The 25,476-nt window shown below is 45.6% G+C and overlaps 3 protein-coding genes across 3 annotated transcripts in view; 2 read left to right on the top strand and 1 right to left on the bottom strand.

Annotated features, from left to right (window-relative positions):
• Positions 1-726: 726 nt before the first annotated feature.
• On the top strand, positions 727-12,724 carry LOC149363452 (uncharacterized). The gene is made up of 6 exons (XM_089569922.1): positions 727-885; positions 3,384-3,529; positions 4,229-4,364; positions 10,617-10,790; positions 11,694-11,825; positions 12,505-12,724. Exons 1-6 carry the CDS (start codon positions 769-771, stop codon positions 12,700-12,702), a joined length of 903 nt encoding a protein of 300 aa, XP_089426048.1. The 5' UTR covers positions 727-768; the 3' UTR covers positions 12,703-12,724.
• A 6,475-nt stretch (positions 12,725-19,199) lies between these two features.
• Positions 19,200-21,008, top strand: LOC149363451 (uncharacterized). Its single transcript, XM_089568554.1, has 3 exons — positions 19,200-19,517; positions 19,647-19,849; positions 20,504-21,008. Exons 1-3 carry the CDS (start codon positions 19,233-19,235, stop codon positions 21,006-21,008), a joined length of 993 nt encoding a protein of 330 aa, XP_089424680.1. The 5' UTR covers positions 19,200-19,232.
• A 2,220-nt stretch (positions 21,009-23,228) lies between these two features.
• The window catches only part of LOC149363450 (uncharacterized), a 29,944-nt gene continuing 27,696 nt past the window's right edge, over positions 23,229-25,476 (bottom strand). The window contains exon 8 of the mRNA XM_089568553.1: positions 23,229-24,653. Coding sequence (XP_089424679.1) covers positions 23,229-24,653 — 1,425 coding nt within the window. The remainder of the gene's footprint in view (positions 24,654-25,476) is intronic.

Below are 25,476 nucleotides of genomic sequence, written 5' to 3'. Positions count from 1 at the left end.
GATATTATTTTAAAGCGCAAGATAAGCATTATTTCTGATGCGGAGATATTTCAGTTTTGGAGATGATTTATAGATATTATCTAAAATTTTTTTTCCGTAAGAAATTACCACTGCATGAATTTTAGCAAAGACAAGGAGAGCTTACAAATGCTCCCTCCGCATGACTTTGCCAAGTGATGCCGGGAGGCCCGTCCGCACGAACGCAGAAAACCGGTCATGATCGGTTCACGAATATAATGGGGTTATACTTTGCGAAGGAAACTACATGACTGATAGCTTGCTGCTGTTCGTCCGCGCAAAATATCTCCCGGCCTGCACCCTTGTCAAAAGTTTAAAGCCATGAGTTTCGTGCTTTTGGATCAAGCTGAGTGGCTTTTTATGAATCGACAGCGTTAAACATGTAAACAAGGCGAGATGAACTCTGGTTCTCTCCAATCCAAAAGTTAGGGTTTTCGAAGATGCTACAAGAGCCCGACTAAGCAAATCGCCATGGGCACTAAGTTCTTGACAAAGGCTGTACCTAAGTCGACATATAAAGTTGCAAGACAAAATTTGCAAGAATGTTCGCTCAAAATAATACAAGCTTTACTTGAGTCGCATGAGTAATCATACCGCATAATTCCATATAATAATCTGAGTTGGCGTCGAGAGTCGCATCACCTTGAACGAACATTGTCGTGATACTTTTTTCTATGCTTATTCCTGCTGCTGCCCAGCTTGGCTCATGAAGCGCGGCTTCACGTGGAGTCCGACCCAGGCAAGCTGCAGATGAGAAAGTACTGGACCACGTACAGGGTGTTCCATTACGGCGTCCTCGACGTGGAAGTTCGTCCAAGAAACCCTCTGATCGCGGCAGAAGTCAGGAAGGCGTACGAAGTCCTCAGGGTGCGCAGTCTCTTGCAGTGGTGTGTCTTGGCCGCTTGCCAGGACGGTAGCACGATTACATGTAAAAACCTGATTAAAGGGACACTGAGATTTTTACTTGGGATGGTGCGTCACCTTTTCTGGCTATGTTCATGTTTGTTTTGCAGTGAAAGCCGCATTTATTGCTAAGAAAACTGGATGTCAAAAGCGAACATCTTTTGCCACCACGTTATGGAAGCCCAAAAGGAATACGCGATCAACGATTGTATGTAAATGGCAGTGCAGCTCAGCCCTAGATATCTGCAACCGAAATAAACTCTCTTGATGTGGCCGTTGTTTTGCTTGCGAGAACAGCCGGCTGCCGTAATGCCTGCATTTTATACTTCTCATTTCTTTCCCGAATACAAAAGATGAATTTTCATTGAAAGTAACCAGTTTGCAGTGAAAGTAACCAGTTTGCAGTGCCAGAACGTGATAATCTGTTAAAAATGGGCCACACAAAAACACTTGCTGCCCCCTTAAGCCTTTGCTGCAAATATTCTGCGTTGAGTGGAAGTGTCTACAAAGGACATTCAACCTTTACCGTAAGCTAAACTCAAGCAGTAGTGTTGTCAGTACAGTTCCGCCATATCAATACAGTCCCGCTGTATCTACCTCCTCTCATCCGGAGTAAAAAGGGCGGAGTGTTTCGAACACGTTTGGCATCATAGTCTTCTTCAGATTCCGCATCATGTTTTTCTTCAAGTTCTGAGACGTTCACGCAAGGAGTTTCATGATTTATATCAAATGGTAATTTTAAATTTCGCGTTTTCGAAAAACAACCTGTTGGGAGGGTCTTTCAAATCCACTGCAAAAAGCATGGAATCTAGTCTCTTATTTCAACGTCCTCAAAAGTCGATAATTAGGGTGCAATAATTTCAGGTGGTCTAAATTTCGGGAGCCCTTCACTACGGCGTCCCTCATAGCCTGAGTTCTTTTGGGACGTTAAACCCCAACAAACCAAACCAACCAATTTTTCATGTGGCAGTACACCACCACTGTGATGTGAGGTGCGGTCGCAGCGATGGAAAATCTATTTAAATGAGTCGTTAAATATTTGTGTTCCCTGTATTACAATATATACAGGTTTCCGTAAGCGCCGTGATATCTGCGCTGCACTTGTAAGCTTCAGAATGAAATCTATCATGCGTGCTCTCAATACTTTTACGTTAGCGAGAAAAGATATGTGCAATGTAGGCGATTACTGTCCACGTCCCCTTACTCGATGCTATGAAGCGTTCTTGGAATGGAATACTTGGGTTGGAGCCAACCGCTTTGTATCCGCTTGACGTGCTTGGGCAGGCAATTCCCTTGGGGAATCAATAGTATTAGTCAAATGATCGTACATGTAACGTGCCGCCTCGGTGGCTCACTGGTTATGGTGCTCGACTGCTGACTTGAAAGACGCGGGTTCGATCCCGGCCGCGGCGGTTGAATTTCTTTGGAGGCGAAATTCTAGAGGCCGGTGTACTGTGCGATGTCAGTGCACGTTAAAGAACCCCAGGTGGTCGAAATTTCCGGAGCCCTCCACTACGGCGTCTCTCATAGCCTTAGTCGCTTTGGGACGTTAAACCCCATAAACCAAACCAAACCGTACATGTAGCAGTTGTTATGACGTAACTGTAACTTGGGTAGGCAGGCTTTATTCGAATTCAGTAAGCTGCGATCTCAGGTTACGGTTCGCAAGCGTGAAAGCTTGGGATATGAAAATGTTGCTTTATTTTTAGTGGGAGACACTAGTATCGTGGCGCATTATATAAGCGAGCAGAATCAAAATCTATAGGCTGATGCCTATGCGTTGAAAATGTCCCTATGCTGTGTGCACACAGAATGACCGTTCAAAGAAATTCACAGCCAAAGACAGTTGAAAAAGCGGCAATTATTTTTTGTTCAATCTAGTCCCAGGCTTCACGCACGCCGGGTACATCGCGTATATGATTAAACTGTTTTGTCTTGAGCGGCTTTCAAGGTTGTCTATTTGAGCAAGTCGCGAAGTCAGATGCTCGACAGCATCTTGAGTTGGGATGCAGTCGAGTTAAGGCCTGTAGAGCTGCTCACCTTCTCTCGACTAGTTCCAGATGTATTAATACATCAAGTAGCTTAGTTTTGAGGTTTTCTTGGCTTGATTTTGTTGAGTTCCTGTACAAATGGTTCAAAACATCGCTACTAATCCAGCATAGCCAGCAGCCGTAGCATTCGAGTTTTGCTCTTCACAAGATTCACCGATTTTACAACTAGTTTCAGGGTTTGCGAGACAGAAAGGATATTTTGCGCACAAAAATTTGCCGACCTAATTTGTGCAATTGTCTGCAATGCGATTAAACCCTCGGAAATATTTAGCAAGGACCACGAGATGCAAGGATTTTCTCAGGGATTATGCAAGTGTAAGTGCGGAGCGTGTTCTCACGCTAGTACATGAAGTTTTCTGCTAAGGCATTCGGTCCGTTCGGTATTCCAAATATCGTGCGTTCTTGCCGCAGGCCGTGAGAGTCCAGCAGACGCTGCTCAAACAAAACTTCTCAGGGCCTCCGTCTCCGCCACGTGGTTTCATCGTGATGGGCATCCGTATTTGGCCAGGGAGCCGAGCGCAAGACTTTTTGGTTGAAGTTAACAACTACTACTACAGGTATCAAATCTTATTATTTTTTATTTAATAACACAAGAAATGAACTAGGATGCCTTTTTAATCTCAGAACGCGTCGAGAAGCATTCGTCCCGCCTACGTAACTGTTTTGAAGGGCGTCCGGTGGTATTTCATTGCCCTTGTTCTTTCACTTTGCTTGGTATGAACACTTGCCAGGCCTACTCTTGTAGCGTTAGCCCGATAGAGCCTGGATAGAATACATTCGCCTCTATGAAAACAGTATGCTCACAGGAAGCGGCTGTAGTTTTGGAAAGTGTAGCTTCAGAAATGTTTCGGAAATGGGTCTGGGACCCAATCTCGAGTATGTGAAAACACCTTGTGCCCGGGAACTCTTTCCCTAACGCAGAGATTCCCTTACCCCCAAAAGTAGTTAGTCACCAGGATGATCTTCCTCCTAAAGGTGTACCTTTTGCGAAGAGCACATGGGGGCAGTGCTTGAGAGATTACCTTCCTTCCAATTCTAGGAACTTTCACTAATTCTTTGCGGAAAGGTATTCCTTTCGGGGGAGTGTCTATGACGAGGTTTATATTTCCTTCCTTCTTGGGAGGAGTGGCTCCGGGCATTCATACCGAAGGAGTTAGAGGCCCTCCTTACCTCTCTGAGAGGAGCGTGTGCTTGGAGCAGCAGTGCACGAAGCGCAACAGTGTGGGCCGCAGTACAATGGAAACTGCTCTCCCCAGGACCCAAAGTGTCGATGGCTTCATCATACGGACACACATAACCGAAGATGAGCGTGCGGCCAACTACCCAATGTGCGCGGTGACGGGACCTTCGCCGTACAGGGTGAACATCTCAAACACGAACCTCAGAGGCATGGTAAGCGAGCAACTAATGATTTCCTCTGCGCCAACTTCTCTGGTTATATTAATAACGATGTTACAATAAAAAATTCGCTGTGGCTTACCTTGGTTAAGCCCGGTAATTGCGAAAGCAATATCCGTACCTACGCCATGGTACAGCTGGTAGTGTAGCTGGTGGTGGTGCTTGTGGTTAGACTTGTGGTGATGCATCGGTTATACAATCCAATCAAATCCAATCCAAACCGATCCAATCCAATCCAATCAACTCCTATCAAATCCAATGTAATCTACTCTAATCTAATGTAATCTAATCTAATGTAATCCAATACAATGTATTTAATATTGTTTACTGTTGTTCTTTCCACTTTGTACCATATTTTGTCTGTTAAATATTGTAACCCCTCCCCTCACACATTGTTCCAAGTGTAGAACCTGTGAGGTATTTGTATAAATAAATAAATAAATAAATAAATAAATAAATAAATAAATAAATAAATAAATAAATAAATAAATAAATCCAATCAAATCAAATCCAATCCAGTCCAATCCAATCAAATCCAGTCCAATCCAGTCGAATCGAATTCAATCCAATCCAGTCCAATCCAATCTAATGTAATCCAATCTAATCCAACTAATGCAATCAAGGTGAAATGAAGGTCAATGGTGGTCACCGCCGCGGCACGATGGTGGTCACCCTGGAAAGTGCAAGTAGTATTGCTTTCGCAATAAAACGATTTTAGTTACAATGATGACAGGAGTGAAACAGTTTGCGAACTCCCGCTGCTGAAGGAACACTGCATCCACAAACCGGCATCCTGCTTATCCTTTAAAATGAATAAAGTTTCACACATATTCTGGATGACTCAAGTCATGCTAAAAAGAACGCTGCTTAGAAGCATATGCAATCTGGCTCTGTCCGTGTTAAGTGTACAAAAATAAGAAAATTGATTTTCGCTGACGTGGAAGGCGCTGAACAGAAGTGAAAAAGGGTTTGCTTGATGATGTTCGAGCACCCTTTAACAAAGCATACAACAATACAGAAGACTAATCTTGATGCCTACGAGCTATACGCAAGAAGATAGTTGGATTTTTCAACCTCGCCACAGCGTTCATAACATAATTTACCTTCTCAGGCGACCTTTTAAGGTTTCTCTAAGAATACCCATCGATTTAATCGGTGAAAAAAATCAGCAGTGACGTCGAAATTTGGATGGCCTCAAAGATATATTGAACTCCTCCGTCGACAACGGAATCAATGTAAACAAATCAAAACATTGCACCGCTGGAGCGCTAATCTTCGCCAGTTCTGCAATACTGCCGGGAAATGCAGGTCGGTTGAATGGTACAAATTTATTGCAAATTAACGTATATAGGAAAAACATTTTGAAAAGAAACAGCACGGTATTTGAGTACAATGTAAGTCTTTCTGAGCGCCTCGAACTAACTTCCACTCTCTGGGTTGGCGCTGCGCTTTAGCGTATTGTATTTACTGAAATCCTCAGGACTAATGTGTGATTATATCAATGAAAAATTAAAGAGCGAACGGGGCTACAGCTCTGGGCACTGCGCCTTTACTCCGCTCAGTATTCTATTATTCCACGCCAACAGTGGCTCCGCCCCTCGTTTGGCAATGCTTGTCCAATGTCCGGTCTGAATGCGTTCTTTGTAGATAAATATACTTAGTACAAAACTCAGTGCAAAATGTTGTAGCGTGCACTGCGTGTAAGCTTTCGTGAAAGTAAAGTAGTTGCTTTTCCTTGTTTGTGAGGTGCTCTTCAGTTCACAAGGGCGCTGCTTTACGGCGGATTCGTCCATTTTTATTATCCTGTGTGCATACCTTTCCATCAAGTCTTCCGCGTATCCCTGCTTCGTGCAGGCGATGGTATTTCATCACGGCAGCTAAGGTAACAAGCAATTATTGCCGGAAAAGCATGGCACGATTCCATGCTTGTTGTGTAGGGAAGTAGGTAACTGCTTCTGCGTATAATGAGACCATTGTTTGAAGGAGAAAAATCCAGACTATTCGCTTCTTGGAGGGTGAATAGGTGAGAGCGATAGCTGAGAAACTTCCCTCTACACGCCACGGCAACCAGAGGTACATGAATCACAGGGCCTGAAGCGCACCTTCAGAACAAAAAACAAAAAAGGCTAAAATAATACCGACTAAGAGGACATTAGAAAGAATGCACGTTGCTAATTTCAGGCCCATATCGCTCACTAGCACTTCTTGCAAAATTTGATAGCGTATACTTTTTAAACACGTAACTACGTTTCTAAAACTTAAACTTCTTCTCACCTCACGAATATTGTGTTCGATCTGGTTTATTAGCAATCACTGAACTAACGGAGGTAGTCATGACGTTACTCTTTGCATTAGTAACCGTTCCGAACCTGACATGATTTTAACGCAATAGCGTTAAAGACCCCGTTCTCCAGAAAATCCTGCGTTGGCGTTGTTAGCGTTCTTGGCGTCGGCGTTGTGAGCGATCACAGGCATGACTCTGGCAGGTGGTCCCCAGGAGGACCACCAGGCACCTAGGACCCCCTAGGAGGAAGGTGGGCCACCTAGGTCACGTGACCTTGTGGCGTCATCAAAACCTGCCCACCGGGGCAGGTCGCAGTTAATGATTGGTCGCTCGGGAAGAGCAATCTCGGTCGCTCAAGGCCCACAGCAGGGAGCACTTGCCATCTCAGGGCAGTGGCGCATCGCTTAACCGCTGCACCACTGAGCCAGGAGTGGTAGAGAACGCCCCGGGATCTTTGAATGTTTAGTCTATTTCTCCTTCGGGCAACATACAGGTATTGCCCGCGAGGCAAGACAAAAAGAGGTGCTAAACCTCCTTACTGGGTCTTGTCCTCTTCTGGGTACAGCAGCAGGAGCGGTATTGCATTATACAACAAAAAAAAAAGGCTGTCTTTGCCATCACTTACACAACAGACGCATCATAAACAGTTCTTGTCAATATGTACACATAATAAAATAATAATACGCACTAAATATATACAAAAATGGTACAGAAATGCAATACATTAGGGTTGTTCGAACCGACATAGCATTACATCAAACGGAACCAGAAGTAAGCATTTTGTCGTCTAGGGCACAACGTTAAACAAAAAGAAAGACGAACAGAGAAAGAAAGTAGAGAATGACCTTCTGCGTATATGGGAATTGGCCCATTAAGCTTTCGCGTCATACTCTTAAGGCGGAACTTAAGTGTTCCTTCCATTTTGTACTAGACTTACCAAAACCTTTTTATTACATGAGTCGCAACAAGATAATAATGAAATAGAGCAGATTATGGCGAAGGGAGAAGTTTCTGCCTGGATAATTTTTCTACACATTGCTCGCAGTTGGTCATGTTCGACAATATGCCATCTGATGTCGTCCCTGTCACCTTAGGAGTTCCACAAGGCTCGGTTCTTGGTCCACTGGTGTTCCCGATCTTTATTAATGATATTTTGAACAATATAGGTCGGAAAATTAAACTTTTCACGGGTGATTGCGTTATATAGGAAGAAATTCAGAGCAAGGACTGCTGCTTCGTTAGCCAAGTGATGCTACCGTTAAGAATTGGTGCCTATGCCAATAAATCTACGGCAATGACAATAAAAAATGTATCCTCTCAATTCACATATATCGTTTAGAGCACGCGCTTTCGAAGGTTAAAAGACAAAAATATTTAATATCTGTGTCCTCAAGCCTGTATTGGGAAACATACATGACTAACATTACAACTACTATGTTAGCAAAGCTATTTTACCTGAAAAGATTCTTAAAGCTCGCTGCAGTGAATGTTAAGCTTCTGGCCTATAAAACATTTGTGATACCTATATTTAGAATACGGTAACATGATTTAGCTTCCTTCTACAGCAACTAACGTATAGGTAAACTTTAAAAAGAAGAGCAGCAAGGCTCATTCAAAGCAAATATCTTCGCACTGACTGATATTTATATACGTGTCGTAAGATGCTCATGCATTAGCACATTATTGACGAGAGCAAAAGAGCCAACAGAGATCGAATAAAGTTCCTTTTGAAATTCTGCATCGTGAGTATAAAATGGATATCACCAAGTGCAGTCGCCCACAGACCTGTCTCTAGAGCGCTCGAACTCCGTGCCGTCTGCGCTCCGCAGCGCGCAGAGCGACGTCTAGCGGCAGCACCTGTTTCGAGATTGCGCATTTTTTAGTGTCGTCTGAGCATAAGACATGCACTATCTTCAACCAGGCGCTGCCGCTAGACGTCGCTCTGCGCGCTGCGGAGCGCAGACGGCACGGAGTTTGAGCGCTTTAAAGGCTGGTCTGCGGACGACTGTAGATTTCGCATCCGTAGTCTACAATAACATGGCACCAGAAAGAGCATGCGCTAAACGCCGATTGCTTTTCAGGCACCCATTTTTTCGGTGGGTACTCAGAAAATAAGATACCGCCAATCGAAAACAAATTCTTTAACCTAGTTAATTTCTCAAGTAGAGCTCATCGCAAGAGAATAATAATGATTCCTATGTTTTATTCCTTAAGCATTTTAATTTATCACTACTTATACTTAGTACAGAAACTGAATAGAACTGTTGTTTTTCCCTAACATTTTGAGTTTTCCCTTTGTCTAAGGTATGCCCGTGCTGTTGTACATTTTGTTATGCGCTTGTTTTCTATTTAATTTTGGATCCATTGCATTCGTTGAATCGTTTTGCTCTTTCATTTTTCGTTTTACAACCTCAACACGAAAAAAAATACTGTCTTGCTTTTCCCCGTCTGCTAGGATTTCGATTGAGAGCGGTAGTATTATTAAACACGTAAATAACTAAAATATCTACATTATTGAACAGGTAAACGTAGAAGCTGTTGAACGCTAGGTACCAGTACAGCAGGACTGTTAACTTGAAACCGAAATGTTACTTACAGGTTGCTGTACAGAATGAAAGCAGTATTGCTGACAGTCGCTTTGAGCATAAAGGATTATTTGTAACTTCATACGAACCAAGGTAATGCAAATTTTTTTTTTCAGAACTTCCAAAGGGTCTGCAAGGACATTGAGATTTTGTGCTAAAAATCTACAGAGGAGCGCGAAAATTGCGTCAGTGCAAACTTCAAATAACGGCTCAACCCTATACTGAGTTGACACGTAACTATCTTTAAATTTAAAAATTCCTGCTGGCGTTGACCTCATCACAGGCAACATTGCAGTTTTGTTATCGCGGCATTTACGAGCCTCCAGTATTTTATGCGAAGCATATTACTAGAGGTACACTACAGCCCTTCGCCGTGGTTACGCGCCGTGCACACCACGTGGTACAGTGACGTCACACCACGTGACATACCACGTGACACATGACGTCACGACAGAGGAAGACGGAGGTACACTACAGCCCTTCGCCGTGGTTATGCGCCGTGCACACCACGTCGTACAGTGACGTCACACCACGTGACATACCACGTGACACATGACGTCACGAGAGAGGAAGACGGAGGTACACTACAGCCCTTCGCCGTGGTTATGCGCCGTGCACACCACGTGGTACAGTGAAGTCACACCACGTGACATACCACGTGACACATGACGTCACGACAGAGGAAGACGGAGGTACACTACAGCCCTTCGCCGTGGTTACACGCCGTGCACACCACGTGGTACAGTGACGTCACACCACGTGACACATGACGTCACGACAGAGGAAGACGGAGGTACACTACAGCCCTTCGCCGTGGTTACACGCCGTGCAGACCACGTGGTACAGTGACGACACACCATGTGACATACCACGTGACACATGACGTCACGACAGATCACCGTCACGCGCTGGGAGAGGGAGAACGATGCCATCGCACAGTCACCGGAATGTCCTCGAGCGGCATTCCCGCGAATTTCGAACGAGCGTTCACACTCGGTGTAGGTGAAACGCTCGCTCCACCGGGCATGCGGTCGCGGCTTCCGTGGCAATCCAGGCGCCCACCCAACGCGCGTCTCGGGGTTAGTCGGCGTTCCGCTGTAGCCATGCCGTTGTCTTCCCCCACGACGAAGGCTTCTAGTGGTTGTATTAAAATGACCAAGTATTCAACCAAGGAAAGCCATGTATTACCAAGCCTAGCCAACAATATGCTTCGCATCTGACCAGGGTTAACCAAGTTAAGCCTCAGCCATTTTTTTTAAATGACCGCTCACATTAGGTCGATTATTTAGTAGGACCACTGCAGCTCTCTTGGGGATTTACACCATATTTACACCACATTTCACACCCTGATCCTCTGTGTGATCTTTTGGCTTGCAGAGGAGGTCACTAGAAGATGCCACAAGCAGATTAAGGTGGATTGACACCCCGTCTGTAGCCATATCGTACTCTCTTTGCACCCGTCACTACAAGACACCAACGGCGCCGGCTAGCATCAACATGCCGTGCATGCATATGGTCGACCCTCCGCCACCTCCCCGAACTTCTTCCGACGTAAGTACACGTGGCCGGCACCAGCCGCATCTGCAGGATTTCGTACAGCGCAGGAAAGAACGCAAGCGCAACTTCGAAAACGTGGCTAGGTACTGCCTCGTAGGTGTCCACAGACTTCCGTCTCTTCTGTGCTTGATGTCGCTCCGATTACCAGTCATTGCTACTGTTCAGTTTCCAGACTGGTCTGTAGAATTCGGTTCTTGGTTTACTTCGTAAAGTTGCACTCACTTATATTGCGAAGGAATCCCCAAGAACTAAAAGAACAATACGCAATTCTCCCTGACGCCCGCCCCCACGCCAACCCGTTGAGGTGACGGAAGTTCTCGGGTGGGTCGAGACAGAGAGCATTGGTGGAAGGAAGCTTTCCGCGATGAGAGGACACCGGATTTGAGCGCCGATGGAACGGTAGTGAGAGCTCAGCTATCCTCATATGCGGGTGCTCTGCGGTGATAGGGAATGAAGGCCAATCTCCTGTCCACCGCTTCATTCACAAGACGTGGCAGAGAAGTGTGTATTTCGGTTCAACACATAACATGAAGCTTCGGAGTCGAGCACACTGAAGTCACTAGCAGAGCTCACCATGTACTTTAGCAGGAAGGAAAGCGATAATTAAATTAAGTTCCCAATTGTTTGCTACACCGTAGGCTGCATTAGGGAACACTTCATAATTTCGAGACCTGAACCCCTGTGTTCCTGCGGCACTTCTGGAAGCATTTATTTTTCTTGATTTCAGCTAGGACATAACTGCTTGTTTCCTGTCTCTTAAAGCTGCACCTGTGCTCAATATCCCGTAAAGGCTTTTCGTGAGCATGTGAGCATTGTATATACTTTCGCAATAGCTTAAAGCACGGTCATAATATGGCATTACAATTTGCCACATGAGACAGAATATTTTTATTGCAGACATGCAACGATGTGAACGATTGGTACAACGGATCAAGCACCTACGGCTCACAGTATGTCATGATTGCCCAGCTTTCTGCGAAATCCGATATCCTGACAACTTTCGAGAGCGTCTCCACAATCACGTACAAGGTAAAAACACTCAATTATATATGTATGCGGCAGTGTATCTGCATACAAAAATGCAGTGTACATAGCTATGTTTTTCTCATGGTCGTCGAAAGCTCTGAGATTTCTTTAAGTGGTAATGCAGTGTGCATAGTTGGCTCAGAAAAACCAACAGTCCAGACTGGAGGCAGGCTCTCACGTAACAAGTTTAGCGCCAATGACACCGAACCAGATTCCTTTACACAGTTTTTCCTTGCCCAACAGTAACGGGGTTACAAAGTTTCAAGCTACACTCTAGACTGAAAACCGGTAAAATGAAGCTAACTTCTACACTTCGTACTTGTTGCGAGCGGTAAGTCTGTGCGGAGACCTAGTGTGCCTAATTATTCATTTGCACTTAGCCTCTAGGTAAGTGATTGTTGCTTTCTGAAATACTAATGTTAATAATATTAATGTTACTAATATTACTAATATTAATGTTACTAATATTACTAATATTAATGTTACTAATATTAATGTTTATGAAAAATTAAAGTTAGTTCCCAAAGAGCTGACTCCTATGTACGTTTTATTACTTTGTGAAAATTATCAGCTATATATTGATCGCGCAATATACAGTGGCTGTAGGAAGCAAGGGCTTCCTAATCAAGGTGCCCTTTAACCTTCTCACCGAATGAGTCGTGCCTGTTCTCATTTTTTTCAGTACTGCATAATGAGGCTCGTATATACCGACTTGGGCCTGGCTCTGTTCGACATCGAATGCGAAGACTGGTCCAACGATTGCACCCAGCGGCCGTCTCAAGCGCTGGTCCAGGGAGCCAAGAGGATCCTTGAATCGGCCAATTACACTCGTAGGCTGGCGACTGTCACCATAACCCCCGCCACCTTCAGCTGTCCCTGACCACGTCCCGAGGCTGGATGGCCGATCCCACGCTCAGCATCCCTTTCAGAGCTTGGTATCCTGCAGATGCGTTGGACATGTAACGCTCGTTTGTCACAGAACATTAAACTTTTCGCACCTTTTCATGCTGCGCTTAAGCAGGCATTTCTTTTGTTTACGAGCATGTAATCGAAACCCGCACAGCGAACCAGCGTACGTCGGCAGGCGAAATCATTCGTAGCTATTGTTTCAGGCTTCTTAAAACAGCGCAAAAGACACAGACGCAGACAGAAGGGACATACACAGCGATGACTTAAATTTACGTTTATTCTTGAAATTTTAGATTTATACATGCACATGGCTTGGTGGTAGTCCATGCTTTAAGATGCATGCAACGCCAACTGGCCCGCACGTCTACCCTTGTATGTGATGGTTTAGTAGCACTTGTCCAACCGGAGAACATTTTTTGGAATGGCGCGCAGTTGCCTAGAATGTGCTGAACTTCAGGTGGTTGGGCAACGACGATAAGAATGTCTTGTATTTATATAGCAAATAAAAAATTAGGGGAGATAGATTGCACTGATGAAAAGTTCGATAGCATTTTTCTTTCAACCGCCAATCTGCAGACAACCAAGCACAGCTGCTAACTGACGCCGATCTCACCACCGCACTTGCTATGTGTCGTGGTTTCATGACGCCACACACGCCGTCAACCAATAAGCGAATTTCTTGACCGATGGCGCTAGCGGTCCCTTTTTTTTTCTCGGATGGGACTTTAATGCTATCGAATTAACCCCTTTAACCGCCAACCTCGAGCTGTACACGTCGTGGAAGATTCCACAATTATCGTCAGTTACGAGTCACATTCGTGGAGCCTGCCTTTGCGCTGCTCTCACCGCCAAAGAAGAGTCATGGCCAAAAATTGCGTAGCTTGCAATTATCAATAGTAGAGGGCGTTACTTTGTGTATGAAGACTGTTTCCTGCCATTAGCGAGTGTTTAAATAATTTCATTATTGCGTCACGCAGAATGTTGCCGACTGCGGCGATACCACGAGAAAAAGAGCTACTTATTGGACTGAGTCTGACAGCGGCGTTGCTGAAAATCTAGAATTTGTTTCTGACTGACTCTGACTTCGTTTGCGATCTGGAAACTGCTTCATATGAAGACGAGAGCTACGGCTACGACGACGACACTGCCGCACGGGGTAGTGCCCGTTCACTACTAATGGCGAAATCTTGCTTGTGTTAGGAAGAATCAACGTCTATGCACTTCGCAGTACATTACAGCGTATTTCTGTTCGTTGCAACCCAGTACTATGGCATGCTCTGAGGAAAAGTAAGAATCAAAAGTATTTTCTTTTCTAAATTTTCCTGATAATTCTAACCAGAAACAGAGTAATATATTTTAAGAATGAAAATTACATGAAAAAGTAAAAAAAAAACTTTTTGAAGTCGCTTTTCGGGGTTTGATTTGGCAGTTGAAGAAGTAATAATGATTTTAAGCTTTCCTGCTTAACTAGTGAGTATTTGATCAAAACTACGGAAAACCTTTCCTATATAGGGCATTCCCCATTCCGGAACTGCGTCGAAGAAAATTTGGTGTAAGTTTCTGGACATGGAAATCGGCTATGGGATTCATTTTGGAATATTCAACATTTTTAATGCTTTTTAATAATGCTGACATGGGCATGTCACCGTTCTAAGCACCGGTACTATGCATGCCACAAGGATGCTGGAAGGATGACTGTTGTAAGAAATAAGTGCGTGGGATATAGAGAGCATTTCACGAAAATTCAAAATCTTAGCGACTACAGCAGAGTCCGTCCTTGTGCAGGGTCGATCGTCTGCGTTCGTACTTACTACTTAGCTAACGAAACCACGATAATCGGACGAGGGTAAGGAAAAGAGGAGCTCCTTCTGACATGACGGAAGCCAACATTCACTGCAGCCAAGTACCATAGGGAATGTTTTTCTTAAATTGGTCTCGTTCACCAGTGGGGGATTAATAGCGCAATTGTTTTAAAATATTTTATTAGAATGCAAAGGGAAAAACAACCACATGCCGCTGGTTTGATCCGAACCCACGCCCTTCAAGTATCGCGTATGGTCCTCTAGCAACTGAGGTACGGTGACGGCTCTCCCATCTTCTGCTTTGGGGGTATTTGTCTCTTGAAAGTTGAGTGCTCACCAGCGCCACCCTCATTCATAGCGGCGGCAGTAGTACGTCGTATACTGCCGCGAGTACGTGGTCGAACGATGAGTGCGCAAGCTGTGCGGAAGCCTTCTTATTGTAGCTTTTTCTTCTGCCTTGTAATCAAATATCTTTAATTAATTACGCTATTAGTCCCCCATCGACGAACACAAAGAAAGAACATCCCCTATGCTCCTTGTTGTCAGTGACTGTTGGCTTCCGTCATGCATGCTATAACGAGCCCCTCGTTTCCCTTCCCGTGTCTGCTCAATACCTTAACGACGGCCCCGGTTATGGCAATCTGGATGCCTTAGTAGAACAGGATTCTTGCACAGCTTCCGCCCTCACCGTTAGATCACGTTTCACGTGGCACCAACGCTTTTACAAAGGGTCAATTAGAAACTGTCTCTGGAGTGACGGGCCCTTCCTGTCGTCGCAAATAGCCGCAAAGAGACACGAACGCCATCTCTCTAGCAGTGGCAGTACCGTGTTAGTTTTCTTGTGGCCTCTGCGATCGGTTCCGGCGGCGAGAGGAGGCCATGGTTTACTGTTTTTTTCTCTTCGCCGCCGTAACGCTTGATGGCGTGGTCAGTTTAGTGAAAAAAATTACCTTTAGCGGCTGAAGCGGTGAAAGGTACATTAATTCGTTGGTACATTAATTAACTGCCAATTAATGACGATTAATCTTTGCCTTTAGGAGTGGAACGCGACAGCGTGTTGTAGCGCTGACAGGGAGTCCACGGAACGCCGCCACCCGTTCTGCGCGATGCGTTGGCCTTTGAACGCAACGCTTTTTGAGGAAAAATCGCGCTTGTAATCTCGGTGGACACCTGAACCGCGCCGGGCGTAGCGGTCTACTATCGGTCTTCAATGTTCCCCTCAAAAATCGGAATTTGTGCACCTCCGCCCCTCACAGAAGTGCGCAACTAAAATATCTCTTTCTCTTGAGAGTGGTCCCACACGCGAAAGTGATGAGATGCGGGTACTCGGACTCTACATCCACAAACATAGGCGGCCAGACACTACATTGGCCAAACTCCGTAAGGTTGGGGACCAGGTGGGCCGCATGGTCCTCCGGGTTTCCAACACACGCGGAGGGTTACGAAGTAAGGATGCCTTGCGGCTGGCAAACGCCTTCGTAACTAGTCCAATTCTTTATTGGACTTCTTATCTCCACTTACGGAAACAAGAGGAGGACGCCCTTGAGGTCATCCTTCGCAAAATTGTTAAACGCGCCCTTGACCTCCCCATCACTACTTCAAACTGCCGGCTTATGGCCCTTGGGGTGGTGAATACTTTCCGGGAGCTCCGGGAGGCGCACCTTACAAACCAGTACACGCGCTTGTCGCTAACGGAGTCGGGTCGCCGCCTTCTTGCTCGACTCCACATCCAACACACCCCTCCAATGGAAGACAGTTTTCACATCCCAGAACTGTGGAGACGTGCCCTCCACGTGCGGCCTCTTCCAGCAAACATGTCACATGAAGACCATAATGGTCGGCGCCTGGCACGAGCGGAAGCGCTAGCCCGATATTATGGCAACAAAACAGGTGTATACTACGTGGACGCCTCTGGCCCTCACCACGGGGGATGGTACACGGCCGCGGTAGTTCACAACAGCAACACAGTTAACGGCTTCACTTTCAGAGCCCGCAGTGCAACACAAGCAGCAGAGGTCGCGATTGCTCTCGCGGCCTCACATTCCAATTCAAAAAACATAATCACCAACTCGCGAGGGGCCTGTCGGAACGTCGAACAAGGCTGCACTCCCTTCCTAGCCTATCGAATATACCAAAATTGCATACGGGATACGGAACCCGCACACCGTTACCTTATATGGGCCCCTGCTCATCAGGGGTTGGCAGGAAACGAGGTAGCAGACGCAGCCGCCCGCGCGCTCTCTCACCGGGCTGTTTTCTCCTCCCCACCTGATCAGGAACCCGATTTTAATCCGGTCTATACGTTCAAAGATATCACAACCTACTATCAAGATAGCAATCGCCTTTACCCTAGCCCATGTAAAGGCCTTAAGAAGGCGGATGAGCGGCTCCTTCTCCGCCTCTTCACCAATACATTGCTGTGCACGGCAGCCCTAAAACATTTCGACCCTTCCTTTAGCGGCAACTGCCCGCACTGTAGTGCAGTGTCTTCGGACACCTATCACATGGTGTAGGCCTGCCCCTCAAACCCGGCCATTCCCCCCATTCCCAACCCAACCCGGGAGGACTGGGAAGCGACCCTGCTCGGCTGCCACGACTTACAGGCCCAACAAGCCTTAGTCGGGCGCGCCCGGGCGGCGGCTACCGCTACTGGGGTCCCGAACTAGGGACCTCCACCTAGTGTTTGTAAGGATCGGTCCCTTACGGGCTGATCCAAACACCTCCTGTCCCTTCTGAATAAATGTTTTCACCACCACCACCTGAACCGCACCGTACAGGAAGAGAGGAAGTGGAGTTAAAGAAGAAAGAGAAAGAGGGGCCGTAATGGAGAGAATGAAAATTGTATTTGAGGAAAGGAAATTGCGCAGTAACTGTCTCGCATATTTCGGTGGACACCCGTCAAACTTCGCGCGCAGTGACGTCACGACCATTTCGACCAATCTAAAACGCGAACAAATTTGCTAACAGGTCTTGGTCACGACAGCATGAGCCATTAAAGGCTTTCGCCTTAAAAAATGCCCCATGCTGGCTCGCGCCTCGCATCGTCTTCTCTGGGCGCGGCTGCTATAGGCCTTATGCAAAATTGCTGCCATCTATCGGAGAAAAGAAGAACCAGTGAAAATCCGCCATGTTGGAGGATGACTGAAGCTCGTTTCGCCTCTGCCGCTGCCTGTGCTGTCCGGATTTAGGCGTGACCTGCGGTAGATTCCTTACGGCTGTGCTGGCTCGAAAGTCTCATTTCCTGTCACTTGAGCCTTTAAACATGTCTGAATGGTCAGTCGACCTGTCTCTGCTGCCTAAGTTTCCAAGTGACTTCGCTGACACTTATTACGCGTCCAAAACACTTTCCGAACGCCACCGGGTACGGAGCTACAAGTTTTTCACGGAGTCTTACGTCAGTCTGCTGACGCTGAAGACCAAGCAATGTACGAGGCAAGTACAGTTTTCGTTTACGGCTAAAAATGTGCTCATTTAGGTCTAGTTTGAGTCAGTTATTATTACTTTTTGCGAACGGGCGTGCCGCTTGGATGGCTGTTGTGGTAGCGTTTTCTGTATGTTGCGTCGGCGCCGAAGCAAACGATAGTAAACCTCGCGCTCATGTTGGTAGCGCCGAAAAAAGTGGCCTCTCAACATGCGACGCTTTTCATTTTCCTTGAAAAGTTCATGCAGCATTTGTTTGTTTGCCCTAGTAGTGCTTAAAGTTGCTTCGTGCGGCGAGCGGCCAGTTCGTAGTGGTGAGCAGCCTTGCGAAGAGCCTCGGAGTGGTGTGCTGCATGATAAATGAAGTGAATCCTTATCGCAGCTGGTTCGTTGAGGGCACTGCGCTTGTGCTTTTATCATTCGTGCAGCTATGCGACCGCGTTTGGGCGCGAGCATTGCCTATGAAAACCTCGTCCCGGTGTAAACATTTCGTTTTCTTTCGTTCGGCACTCCACAGCTCGCGCGTTCTAGACAAGGCTTCTCACCACTGTACCTGTTTGCGTCTGCCGTTTTTCGCCAACCTCCTGCATCATGTTCTGTGTTCGCTTTCCCACTTAGTTTGTGAAAACCAAAGCACACGCTTTTATTCTATGCAAAACGTGCAGTTTTCACGAATTTTGAAAAATCTTTTATTGCAACTGGTAAACTGGCCCGCAGTAGCTTGCGAAACGCGTGGCAGAAATTGCGGGGCCACGCTTGCAACCTCCAAGAATTTACTCTAACCATGCCACAGAGAATATTAGCAAAAAGGAAGTAGTGATAATTACATGCAGATCATCCTGAACTTAACTATGTGCACCGCTTGCTTCGTTCCAGTGGCACCGAGTCTGCTGTTGCTGTGCGCTGTTTGTGCTACCGAAGCCGTAAGAAGACAGCAGACCCGTACACTGTGCACTTTGGCTTCAGGATGGATTGCCATGTTGAACAGGCCCGATGCAGCTGTCCGGCAGGTGCATCCGGCTACTGCAATCATTTGATGGCAGTACTTTCCTGTATTTTAGCTCTGCAGCGTCTTGGCTACAAGGAGCCACCTGAAGAGTTGTCGCCCACTGAACTGCCTCAGCAGTGGAGGCGGCCCAGGCGAGTAATGGCCCCAGAAGGCATCATGAATGTCAACTGGCGTCAAGTGGGGGAAGGGCGCCCATTGGAGCCACTACAGTGCACAATCAAAGAGACAGCACCACCTTCCATTTCTGAGGAACAACAAAGAGAAGCAGTAATGAGGCTTTCAGCTAGCCAGAATGAAGCAAACGGCTGTTGGGCAGCCATCTTAGCTGAAGCTGCTTCCGCACGCTGTGTGGAAACTCAGTGTGGGCGCTCCTATGAAGGATCAGCAAAAGCTGTTCAGATGCCTCTGCTGCCATCTGGGTTTGAATGTCTTGTGCCCTGGCATGAACGGTTGCAAGCAAGAGAGAAGCTGGAGCCCGCACCATCCTACAAATTTCTTCCAGAAGAACTAAACTGGTGTCCTCCCTCAGAGTTGGCAAGCTGCGACTGGTTGCAGGTATACAGCTGCTGCCATAATACATCTGTGAAGCTTACTTGAGCTGTGATTAACAGAATGAAGGGACTTGTGATAATGTTTAGTGTCACTTGCTGCATGTGAAATATTTTTTCATAAATATTCATCCAGTGTCTGAGGCTGTCACCAGAGGATGCCTGCACACTCGAGCTCAGCACACGTCAGCAGGCAAGGAGCCCAACATGGAATGCTGCACGGGCTGACCGGCTGACTGCATCGAAGTTCAACACTGTGCTGTGCCGGAAACAAGCCTGGACAGAGCGCGGCATTAGCAACATCATGCGGCCAAAGTGCTTCACCAACAACATTGTAAGGTGAGGTGAACTGTCAAAAGTATCATCATATAGAATGCTATTTACCTGGAATCACTCCCCTAATTTTTTATCATCCCTCAAAATAACTGAAGATGTGCAATGCTAAAAAAAAGCGCTAATTGCTTCAACACACCTTACTGTGTATGAGCTCAGACATATGTTTAACTTACTCCTGTACATGATTTGAAGCCTGAAATGTTTATGCCGCTTAGCTAATGATGTCCTATCGAGATGGCCTTTAGGAAATGTGACACTAAAAGAAAAGATTTGTTACAAACAAATCTTACTGCATTATTTGTTGAAGAAATCAGTTGGTAATTTCAGCAGAGCTTTTTGGACCATTCTTATGCATGGAGACAGCATTTTTATTTTTTGCAGCCTTTTGGCAGACATGCAGAGTCAAGGCAAACTCAGAAAGGTAACTAAAAAAATGATATTAATGTATCATTTTTAAACAAGTGTAAGTACATCATCAGGACCACTGGCCGGAGACAGTTTGATATTGTTAAATCAGCAGGTCTACTCTTTAGTAAGAATAGGAACACGTAGATTAATCGGGTACACACAAATTTTCACTATTTTGGTCATTTTCTAGGTTTGCTTCCTAGCGCTGATTGCATTAGATAACATTTCTAGCCCTTCAAATATATGCAGATATGGGAGCACAAATGAACCACGAGCTGTTCAACGGTACATTCAAGTCATGGAGCATCTCGGCCGGCCTGTTGTTGTCCACACCTGTGGCCTTATGGTGCGCCCCAGTTGCCCGTGGTTGGGTGCAACACCTGACCGTGTCGTATATGATGCCGCAGAAGAACCACCGTTTGGTTTAATAGAAGTGAAGTGCCCATGGAGCATGAAGTCGGCGACCCTGGAAGAAGCACTGACTTCACCGGACTTTTTTGTTGAAGTCTCTGGAGGTATTCCAGAGTTAAAAGTGACTAGCCAGCATTACGCACAAGTTATGGGCCAGATGTTCTGTGCTGGCCTCAAGTGGACACACTTTGTTGTGTACTCTGAAAAGTGGTTAATAATTTGCAAGTTAAAATACTGTGAGTCCACTTGGAGTGTCATGAGGACAAAGCTGGACAATTTTTATTTCACACGTGCTGTACCGTTCCTGTCTGCACTCAAATGCGCGCAGGACGTGGCTGTGTAGAACGCTTTCAGTAAACACTGCTGTAAGAATGAAACAAAGACCATGGACTGGCATAGTTCAGAATGCATGAGTGCCAATATTTGTGCGTTTATTTCCTGTATGGGTTAATGTCGCATGTTTTTGTTATACGAGGGGGTACCCAAAAGAAACCGGACTTATTTTTGTTCGAACTTATTTGTTCACATTTTAAGCACAGACCTTCAATCTCCTTCAAAGTATTCCCCACTTGCAATGATACGCTTGTGGAATCTTTCATTCCATTTTTCAAAACATTGTTTAAATTCATCTTTTGTGATGCTTGCAGTGCCTCCGTCGTTTTTTTATTCACCTCAGCAACATCAGCGAAACGCTTTCCATTCACCTATTTTTTCATTGTAGGAAACAAAGAAAGTAGCACGGGGCAAGGTCGGGAGAGTATGAGGGTTGAGGAATAGGGGTCACGCCAGTTTTGGTCCAAAATTGTCGTATAGAGAGGGTTGTGTGAGCAGGGGCATTGCCATGATGGAAAAACCAGTCACTCGACCGCCACAAATCTGGCCGCTTCCACCGCACACTGTTGCCCAATCTTTTCAAAACATCCAAGTAGAAAGCCTGGCTAACTCTCTGACCCTGCGGAACAAATTCTCAATGGACGACTCCTCTCACGTCGAAAAAACAAATCAGCATTGTTTTGAGGTTTGGTTTCACCTGACGAGCTTTCTTGAGGCGAGGTGAATTTGAAGTTTTCCATTGGCATGATTGTTGCTTTGATTCAGGATTCGATTCAGGAACACTTGAGTTGTCCCCATAGCATCGTCCTTGTACGTCTTTCTTAATATTTCAAGAGTTTCCATTCAACTTTTTCCGAGCAAAAATCAGAATTTCACCTGAGCACGCTGTTCACGAAAATCAGCCATTGCAAAAACGACATTCACACAAAACAGTCGTCACTCTAAAACTCTGCCTAAACTAGTCTGCCCTCCTTCAGCGACGGCACTCGGCTTACTGACTCTGGAATGTTCGTTCTATGCGCTCCTAGTGGCAAAACGCGGTACCACAGAAGCTTTGCCGACCAAAAAATTTAGTCCGGTTTCTTTTGGGTACCCCCTCGTAGACATAAGAAAGGTGCAGGAACTGTCATTCTGTCTGAAAGAAGGCTTGAGCTGCACTGTAGGGGAATTGAAATAGAGAAGGGAATGAAAGAAAGGAGAGAGAAGAGCTGGAGTGGAGGACTCTGGGGTAATTGCGACCACCTGGGCATCTTTAACATGTGCTCATGTCACAGAGGCGCATCATTGTTTCGCCTTTATTAAAACGAGGCCGGGTTCAAACTCAGAAACTCCAGCTCAGCAGTCAAGTACCACAACGCTTTTGCTTAAACCGTGCAATGTCACCTTGCTAAAGCTTTAACCTTTGCACTGCTGTTTAATTTTAGAAGAGAATAAGTGTGGGCATGTTGGCTTTAATACTTGAGGACAGCACAACCATTCAGATACAGAAAAGTGCTTGACCATGTCTGCTTGCTAGTCTTTGTTGTGATACAATCAAAGGAAAGTGATGAACAGTCTGATACCATTAATAGCAAAGGGGAGGTTTTTTAATTTGCAGTTTTAACAGTCAAACATCTTGGGTCAATTAATTTGTCCCATTAATATACAATAAAAAAAGATCCTGTTTGCTAGCCATGGTGTTACTGTTCATTTGCTTTCCATCTTCACGAGTTCTTCAGACCCTGCAATCTGTTCTGCCTTTTGTTGTGATACAGTTCCTTTTAAATTATGTATCATTTTCTTTGCATTTCATTTGCTGTACACCAGTTTGATGTAGTGTCACTTATATTTTTATTACCGACAAATTTCCAGTTTATCATCAAGAAAATAAAATTGCTAGTTTATTGCAGTCACACTACACATATTTGGATAGCGCAGGCAGCTTGTGCTTGTCAATGACATGCTTGTTAGCACTGTTATAAAGATACCTCTGACAAGCACTTTCATCCGAGCACATTGTATTTTTAAATTGACATCTCTGAGCGACAGAGGTGGCTTCCAAGTTATATCAGTGATTATAGTAAATAACTGACCAGTACAGCATTATAGTAATGCCATTTTCTCATGAGCGTCCCATCGCGTTGCCCAGATGGTCTAAATTTCCAGAGCCCTGCTCACATCATAGCTTTGAGTTGCTTTGGGACGTTGTCTCTGCCTCCCAGAAAGAATAATTTCCAGAGCACTGTGCAAATTACCATGTCCTCATTAGTGGGGTCTGAAAGTTTGTTAGGATGGCGCACACAGTCCATATTTGATTCACAGTGTGTGCCATTGTGATTGGGATCCTGCGATCAAATATGTGGAAGGATTTTATGCGTTGTATCCGCCGCTCCACGTGAATACGCAGGCTTGCAATAGCTTCTGTCTGAGCAATTTCCTCCTCTGAAAGCTGGCCATTCCTCAGAAATGGTGGCATGTTGAGATGCACACCGATTGGTTCCAAGAGGTCCCTGATGGTGAAGCCCTTGTCCGCCATGACTACATCTCCTGCGTCGAAATGAAGGGAAAGGAATCCACTTGCTCTCACAAGTTCCTTGTCTGAGATGCACCCGGTGAAAAGTGCAGACACAAAAGTCAGTGTTCCATCTGGAGCCACTCCAATGAGGCCCTTAAATGTGTTGGCTGATTTGTAGTTGGAGTAAGTCTCTGACTGTAGCACATATGAACTAGGCACCTCACACCTAATCTCAGTTGCATCAATAATAACCCTGGTGTTGGGGTACTTCTCTTTGAACTCTTGAGGCATGTACTTGTCCACCAACTCACGGGAAGCCCACAGTGACACGTCTCCAAACCGGTGATACATCAAGTTTATCCACTCGTTAAAGATTCGGCTCACTGTGCTTTGATGGATGCTGAACCGGTGACCAAGGTCTTGCTGAAAAAGTCCCAGCCTCAAGTTCACCAGAACCAGGAACAGCTGGTTCTCATCGTTTAGAGTCGGACTCCGACCAGGCTCTTTTCTAGAACTTGCACTGTTCTCATCTGCTGTGGAGTAAGTGCCAGGCTTCAAATAATGAAGCAGTTTTTTCAAATCCGCATAGCACGGTAGACCAGTGTAAAACTGCATGTCGTCATCATTGTTCCTGAACTTCTCAACTGAAAACTCTGCCGAGGCGTTTTCAAGGTAGGCGCATCTCTTCAACAATGCAGAGACCCTCGCTTCTAGTCGAGCATTTATCTCCTGCTGTTTGTACAGCTCTTGGCCAAGTCGAGCAATTTCCTTGTCCTTCTCGGCTTCTGCAAAATTCTCGACACATTCCTCTTTAGTGCATGTATGATCATAAAAACCCTGTTGATTGCCTTCCGTTTCTGGCAGTGGCAGCGATGACGTAACTTCCTGAGCAGGAACAGTGGGAAGTGGCACCTGAACAATGCTTTGCCGATTCTTCGGAGGCTTTCTAGTCTTTTTTTGCTTTTTGAAGGAGAATACTGACGGCACTGCTGAATCTTTCAGAATGTTGCGGCCACTGACTATGTTTTTCAGGAAGTCATCTTCCACAAAGTGCTGTGAGCAAATACGGGCTGTCTGAATATTGAATGGTGGGTCCCTTTTTATGGCAGTTAGCCAAGCCTTGCGCATTGTTGGGTCATGTGGGAGGCAGTGGAAAGACACCTGCAAAGAGAAAATGCAAAGTAAGAAGTGCAGCCTGCATAAAAATATTTTCAGGTATTTATTTCTGGTCCAGGGCTTTTGTTTAGACATATACATGCAAACAAAAAATGGAGCATAATGTACAGAGCACTTTTGAAGGGGTAGAAAAGAATGTGCTACTTGCAACTATGGTTGTGCAACACGCATTTGCTGGAAATGAATTCATCTTATCTTCACTTATGCTGTGTTTGTTGTGGTTCATCTTTAGTTTCAAAACATGCACTAACTAGACCCTGACCGAGTGTTGCATACATGCACTGTCTTGCATGATTTTGTACACCCCTCTTGAATAACATTAACTGTAAGTCCTCTGAAGTCACTACAGTACCTGTTTGTTCATTCCAATAAAAACCTAGAACTGCTTCTTTCCTTTTTATTTCACTTCATGCAACTATGGCCATCTCCAATAAATTATTTAGATGTTGCATTAAGCTCACCTATCTCAGAGACAGAGAGAGAAAACAATTTATCATTATTTGCCAGGCACTAGACCCCTAGGACACCGCACGACCCCACTGCACAAGTGTTTACCATTCTTTGACTATCGCCGTTAAAAACAGGTAGCCCGTGAATGCAGCAATGCCTATGTTTTTACCACGACGAGCAAGCAGTTGTGCACTGAAATTTTTGGAGGATTCTATGCGCGTTATACATTCCCGCTACTAGTTGGAAGTATGGTACCGCTTTACCCTCACGGTCCACTTTTTTTTTTACACAACACACGGCTTCGTGGAAACCGGCCAGTTAGAAGGCGTGGCTGCAAGATGAAATCGCTACATGCATA

This window comes from Amblyomma mixtum, chromosome 2 (genome assembly GCF_055824585.1).
Source record: "Amblyomma mixtum isolate Tamu chromosome 2, ASM5582458v1, whole genome shotgun sequence".
NCBI classification, from domain to species: Eukaryota; Metazoa; Arthropoda; class Arachnida; order Ixodida; family Ixodidae; genus Amblyomma; species Amblyomma mixtum.
This window is presented reverse-complemented; position numbering and strand designations above follow the sequence as displayed.